The 7,358-nt window shown below is 35.0% G+C and overlaps 1 protein-coding gene across 1 annotated transcript in view; it reads right to left on the reverse strand.

Moving 5' to 3' along the window:
- Positions 1-1,833: 1,833 nt before the first annotated feature.
- Positions 1,834-7,358, reverse strand: part of LOC107470720 (uncharacterized) — a 16,484-nt gene continuing 10,959 nt past the window's right edge. Inside the window, exons 3-4 of the mRNA XM_016090126.1 lie at positions 4,380-5,073; positions 1,834-2,266 (exon numbers count right to left, since the gene is read on the reverse strand). Of these exons, the coding sequence (XP_015945612.1) occupies positions 1,834-2,266; positions 4,380-5,073 (1,127 nt within the window). The remainder of the gene's footprint in view (positions 2,267-4,379; positions 5,074-7,358) is intronic.

Consider the following 7,358-nt stretch of genomic DNA (forward strand, 5'->3'; position numbering starts at 1 on the left):
CACCAATTCACAGGATTGACACAATCCTTTCACACTCAAGTTCTAACCTAACTTGACTTGGTTATGCTAATACCTAACTCTTCACTCTTAGTACTTACCCAACTAAGAAAGGGGTACCTTACAGGTACAAGATATAAGACACTTAATCAACCTAAAGAAATCTGAAATAACTCTAGACTTTTCACTCATGTGTATCTCTCTGTCTTTTTCCACTCTTAGGCTCTTTCAATGACTCTCTCATTCAGCCTTTTACCTCAAGAAATTACAAAAAGATAAACATTAAAAATAAAATTACAATCTGTAAAACATGAAGGAGATTAATGCTTCAACAGCCTCTTTGTTATGTGATGAACCAGATTTGCTATAGCCTCTGATTTAGTTCCTCATTCTGGCGGAATGCTCCTTTGACTAGGAAGCACTGTCCAAGTTGATGAACTTCTTCAGAAAACTCTTCTCAGAACATAAACCTCAAAACACTGGTTATCTCTCCTTGGCTTCTGAATGATCAAAAATCTTCTTTTGTATCTCCTTGCATGTTGCTGAGTTGCTCTCTCCTAGGTCAACCCTCGAGCTGTGTGCTTCACCAACTCAGTCGTTCACTTTCTTCTATTTACGTCCAAAAATGGAATGCTGGAACAGACCATTTTTTGCTTGACCAAAAGCCTTAGATCAGTAAAGATACAAGTTTCAAAGGTAAACTTGAATCTAAACCATTGATGATGTGCTTTGGCTCCAAGAAACTTTGTGAACCCTTGATTTACAGCAGCAGAGATCAAAGACTTCTTTCTTCATTTAACCAAAAATGGTATCGTAGCAATAGGAAGAAGAAGTGAAGAAATGAAATTACATGTAAATGGAAATAGATCACCTTTCTTCTGACCTAGCCTATCCTGCTTTGATTTGAACGATTAGACCTTTGCCTTTATGATTAAGCTTTCTCTTTCTTTCTTTTCTGATGAAATGGACAAGGAAGAAAGCTTTCTCTCTCTTTTTTATGAGTGATGTGCCTTGGACTTGGATTCTATTCACTTACTTCTCAGCCCATGTGATTTCTTTACTCAATTTATTCCTTTGGGCCTTAAGTGTTTCTTATATTCGGGCTGCTGCATCTTTGATTTTGGCCAATTCAAATTGATTGAAAGAACTTGGATCTTTTCTTGGGCTTGTTGTGTAAGTGTAGCACACTATGAAAGCTTCAGATTTTTGTTCCATTTATTTGGGCTGTTGCATTATTGAAATTTAGCCTGCATCACTTAAAACAAAATCATCAAAACTAATTGGGTAGTTGGCCCAATAAAATTAATGTTTGTCATCATCAATTATGTTAGTTAATTTTTTAACTCAACAATCTCCCCCTTGATGACAAACATAATTGAAACAATGATCAAAAGGAATTGAAATTTGATAAAGTTTAGAGACTTCCCTTTGATTTTGTTGCTTGCTTTTGTGTTGCTCCCCCTTTCCTTTTCAAGAGTAGCTCCCCTTAAATTTATCCTCTTTTCTTCCTTCCTGTTTATTATTCTTATAGAGGATACAATAAAGAACTACACACAATTCAACTTGACTGAGAAATTTTACATAACCAACAACACAAATCCAGCCCAATAATTCAAAGAAAATGACCACAATAGCAATAAAATAACCTGATTCATAAAGATAAATCAAATTTATATACTACTACTCCCCTTTTTGTCATCAAGGGTGGAACAAAAATGAACTAAAACCTGCAACAAATGTTAGTTCAAAGTCCAAAACAAGTAAGTAACTAAAAGTGAATAAAAGGTTGCAGCAACATGAGACAAATTTAGGCATCCGAAATAGACAAAGAGTAGTTCAAAAGAAAACAACAATAATGGCATCCGAACCATTCTCATCAGAACCAGCATCTTCTTCAGGATCAGTGGCAGCATTGTCATCCTCTTGGAGATTGGCAATGAATTTAATGAAAACAACCACTCTGTCTCTTGATTTTTTGAGGAAGTTCTCATATTTGGTGACTAGTTTCCTTTGCTCTTTACTCATAGCAATCATATGGTTTGATTGAGAAACAAATTCCTGCATTACATCCTTAACAACCCTATATAGAGAATATTTATGAACAGTGGATGCTGAGGTACCCTTGGTAGAAGGTGGAGGAGAGTCTTCTGGTTCATAGTCGTCATCATCATCATCATCATCATCATCATCATCAAGAAACACCCTTTCAGAATGAGTGGGTCCCTTTTTTTGCTGTTTCACTGAACCACCTCCTTTTAGATAAGAGTATCTATTTTCATATGACTCATTTGATAAGTCAACACCAAAATGTTCAAAAATATAGGTTAAGAACATCCCATACAGAAAGGCTTTATCTTTCTCACTTCTAACAGAATCAAACATATATCCTACCATTAAATAAGCAAAAGAGATTTCTATTTTTGTGAGAATAGCATACAAAACAATAGTGTCAGTGTAAGATACCCTTTAGTATGAGCCACTCTAAAGAAGGATGATATGGTTCACTATGCGGTGCAACTGAGTACGTTCATGACCCAAGGCTTTGTGAGTAGGGGTGATGCCATCAATCAAAGAAATATGTTCACAAATATGAGTTAAAGCATCATTGAAAGAGATACTAACTCCTTCATCCCACTTAACAGAATTTTTTATTTTAAAAGGTGGTTCTAGTCCAGAAAAATGAGGTTATCAACAAACTCAAAACCTTTCTTTTTTAGATTTTGTAAATCAACCAAAAAGACTTGACATCATGAAAAGTGTTTTGATTTGAGAAAAATAAATATTTTAAAAGAATAAAAAATGATTTAAATAAAACCTTTTCACTAAAGATAAAATGCACAAAATCACAAGAATTTAAGGAAACACATTGGACCATCATATGTAACAATCATTGGTCCCAGAGGTGGTTTGGTTTGAGAAAACATATTAGACCACCCAGATTCTAAATTTTAATGTTGGCCCAGATGATTCAGCATGTGCAGTAAAGTCCAGAGAATGCTGTTCAGAAAAGGTTCTTCATATGCCCAGAATTGTCTCATACCTGTTTATGAGACAAAAACTCCAACAAACTCATCAGCAACTTTCAAACAATGAATTATAACTTAAAATTCCTAGACTGGTCCTAAGCATATAAAATCTGTCCTCAACTAGTGGTTTAGTGAAAATATCAGCTAATTGCTCCTCTGATTTAACAAATTGAATGCTAATATCCCCCTTTTGAACATGTTCTCTTATTGAGCGAAATTTCACTTCAATATGTTTTGTCCTAGAGTGAAAAACTGGATTTTTAGGAATATTAATGGCACTCATATTATCACACAACAAGGGAATATTTACAGCATTTAATTTATAATCAGCAAGCTGTGTTTTTAACCACATAAGCTGAGAACAACAAGAAGAAGCAGCTATATACTCAGCCTCTGCAGTGGATAAAGCCACTGTTGGCTGCTTCTTACTTGACCAAACATTCAAGGACTTTCCAAGGAAGCAACATAAGCCTAAAGTGCTCCTTCTATCAACTCTATCACTGGCAAAATCTGCATCACAATAACCAACTTCAGAAAAATCATCAATCTTAGGATACCAAAGACCAAAATTGGATGTGCCATGAACATATCTAATGATCCTCTTAACTGCAGAAAGATGAGACTCTTTAGGTTTGGATTAGAATCTTGAACACATTACAACACTTTGCACAATATCGGGTTTAGAGGAAGTTAAGTACATAAGAGAGCCAATCATTCCTCTATACATAGTCTCATCTACATCGTTCTCAGTTTCTCCCTTATCTTATTTTGAATTAGGGTGCATGGGGGTTTAGCATTTTCCATACCAAATTTATTAACTAGTTCCTTGGCATACTTTCTTGATGAATGAAAATACCATTTTCAGTTTGTTTAATTTATAGCCCAAAGAAAAAATTAAGTTCACCCATCATACTCATGTCAAATTTACTTTTCATTGGTTGATTCAAAAATAATGTCATCAACATATATTTGGACTAGAATGAAAGAATCATTAGAATTCTTGATAAATAGAGTAGTTTCTGTAGTGTCTCTTTGAAAATCATTTTTCAAAAGAAAAGAGCTAAGTCTCTCATACCAAGCTCTAGGAGCTTGTCTTAAACCATAGAGAGCTTTTGATAATTTGAAAACATGGTTAGAAAGCTTTTTATTTTCAAAACCAGGTGGCTGCTCTACATACACTTCTCTATCTATCACACCATTCAAAAATACGTATTTCACATCCATTTGATATATAATTTAAAATCACAAAAAGTAGCATAAGCTAAGAGAAGTCTTATGACTTCCATTCGGGCAACAGGGGCAAATGATTCATCAAAGTCTATTCCTTCTTCTTGGTCATATCCTTGTGCCACTAGCCTTGCTTTGTTTCTTGCAATGCTAACATCCTCTCCTAGTTTGTTCCGAAATATCCACTTGGTGCCGGTCACTTTCTTTCCATTTGGCCTTGGAACCAATATCCACACTTGATTCTTCTCACATTCAAGAAGCTCATCTTCCATCGCCTTTACCCAAGAAGGGTCATCAAAGGATTCCTTGACATTTTGAGGCTTCATTTGTGAGAGAAGGGTAATGTTTGTTCCTTCATTTGCCTTTCTAGTTGAAGACCGAGTTTTAACCCCATGAGAGACATCCCCAATGACAAATTCCTCAGGATAATTCTTCAAGAATCTCCATTCACGAGGTCTGGTGGACTTGGAGGCAGATTCAATTACCAAGGGATTCTGGGTATTGCTGGTTTCAGGATCTCCTTCAGATTCATGAGACAAAATGGAATTGTCTCTTAAATTTTCAGCAGCTGCAGTTTCTGGTTCAGCTTGTTCAGAAATTTCATTTTCATGATTTTGTGCAGTCTCATCGTCCTTTTGAGCTTGATTCCCTGCATTACAATCTTCCAAAACAATTTGCACCAAGTTAGTATCATAAAATGTAACATGTATGGATTCCTCAATAATCTTAGCATCTTGATGATAAACTCTATAAGCTTTACTAGTTGTGGAATATCCTATAAATAAGCACTCATACGCCTTTGGATCAAATTTCTCCAAATTATCTTTGTTATGTAGAACAAAAAATTTGCATTCAAAGATGTGCAAGTAGTCCAAGTTTGGTGGGTAACCTTTCCAAAGTTCATAAGGAGTTTTCTTAAAAAATTTTCTTATGATAGTTCTATTCAAAATGTGGCAAGCTGTGTTAACCGCTTCAACCCAAAGGAATTTTGGAACATTGCTCTCACTAAGCATAGCTCTTGTAATTTCTTGAATGCTTCTATTTCTTCTTTCCACAACACCATTTTGTTATGGTGTCCTTGGACAAGAAAAATTTTGAGATATTCCAAATTTCTCACAAAAGGATTCAAATAAATGGTTTTCAAATTCGGTTCCATGATCACTTCTTATAGAAGAGATCTTTAAATCATTTTCATTTTGAATTTTCTTGTAAAAAATTTCAAAGGCCGAAAAGGCTTCATTTTTGTGTGCAAGAAATAAAATCCAACCAAACCTAGAATAGTCATCCACAATCACTAAACCATAATGTTTACCGCCTAGACTTTGAGTTCTTGTTTGACCAAACAAATCAATATGTAGCAATTCAAGTGGCCTTTTAGTAGAGATGTCTTCCTTTGGTTTAAATGAACTTTTTGTTTATTTTTCCATTTGGCAAGCATCACAAGTGATGTCTTTGTCAAACTTTATCAAAGGAAGACCTCTTACTAATCCTTTCTTTAAAAGTTTGTTTATTTGAAACATACTTGCATGGTCCAATCTCTTGTGCCATAGCCACTTTTCAAATTTTTTAGAATGAAACCAAGCTACATTTTGATCCTTTAGTTCATCAAGGATAAGTCCATACACATTATTACAACGCTTGGCAATAAAAAGCACTTCATTGGTCTTTTCATTTACAACACATCGTTCAAGTCTTTTGAAAGTCACTAAATATCCTAAGTCACACAGCTGGCTTATACTTAAAAGATTGTGCTTCGAGCCACTTACCAAAAAGACATCATCAATGAAAGTAGAGTGATTATCACCTACTTTTTTAACATCTACTATTTTACCTTTTCCATAATCTCCAAAGGTCACAAAACCTCCATCATACTTGTTTAGTTTGATGAAGTAAGTTGACCTTTCAGTCATTTGCCTTGAACATCCACTATCCAAGTACCACATATCCCTTTTGTTCTTGGATGCTAGAAAAATCTGCATTAAAAACTTCAAGAAATCTTAGGTATCCAAATTAATTTGGATCCTTTGAAGTTATTCCATCTTGGTTGTCCAAGAGCATTGAAATCACAAATAACATTGTAAATTTGGTTTTCCACAATTCTCTTTTCTATGAAACATTGTGAATATGAGTGACCAAATTTTATGCAGTTAAGACAATGATTTTTTGGTGCATATTGCTAAAATTGAGGTGATTTGTTGTGCTGAAAATGATTAAAGGGATGAAATTTTCTGATTTTAGGAAGAGGTCATTTCTTTTGACAAACTGATTTTTGTTATAATTGTTTCTCTTTGCAAAAGTATTTTCACCTGAATTTTTTAAAACCTTTGGACTTTTCGAAGATGAGGTTTTATTGTAAAATGGTGATTTCTTGAAGGCAACCTCATTGTTTCAGTTCTTGGTGAAGGCTCAGTTTCACTTGTGTAAACTTCATCAAATTTCTCCTCAAGTGTGGGAACATATCCAATACCAGATTTGTTGGATGTGGGTTCAGTATTTGATGAAGAAGCCACAAATTTTATAGAGGAATTATTAAAAACTGTACTTTCCTTGGTTACATAACCTATACCATATTTTTCAAACAATAGTCTTTGACTTGTGGTGGACGAAATTGTGATCAATGATATTGACTTTTTGGTCTTGTATGATTTTACTCTTAGGGCACTGTTTATTTGAAGTCACAACTCCGTTCAACTAACCAGCAAGTGTACTGGGTCGTCCAAGTAATAACCTTACGTGAGTAAGGGTCGAATCCACAGAGATTGTTGGTATGAAGCAAGCTATGGTCACCTTGCAAATCTCAGTTAGGCAGATTTAAAATAGTTTATGGGTTTTCGAAAATAGAAATAATAAAATAGAATATAATAAAAAGGATAGAACACTTATGCAGATTCATTGGTAGGATTTCAGATAAGCGGATGGAGATGCTGTAGAGCTCTTGGACGCCTGCTCTCCTATTCCTTCTACTCAATCCTTCTTACTCCTTTCCATGGCAAGCTTTTTATAGGGGTTCACCATCAACTGTGGCTACTTTCATTCCTCACGGGGAAATAACCTGTGCGGCTGTCACTCGCACAGCTAACCAGTCTGGAGGCATCACCCATGGCTGAT

The sequence above is a fragment of the Arachis duranensis genome, chromosome 10 (genome assembly GCF_000817695.3).
Source record: "Arachis duranensis cultivar V14167 chromosome 10, aradu.V14167.gnm2.J7QH, whole genome shotgun sequence".
NCBI classification, from domain to species: domain Eukaryota; kingdom Viridiplantae; phylum Streptophyta; class Magnoliopsida; order Fabales; family Fabaceae; genus Arachis; species Arachis duranensis.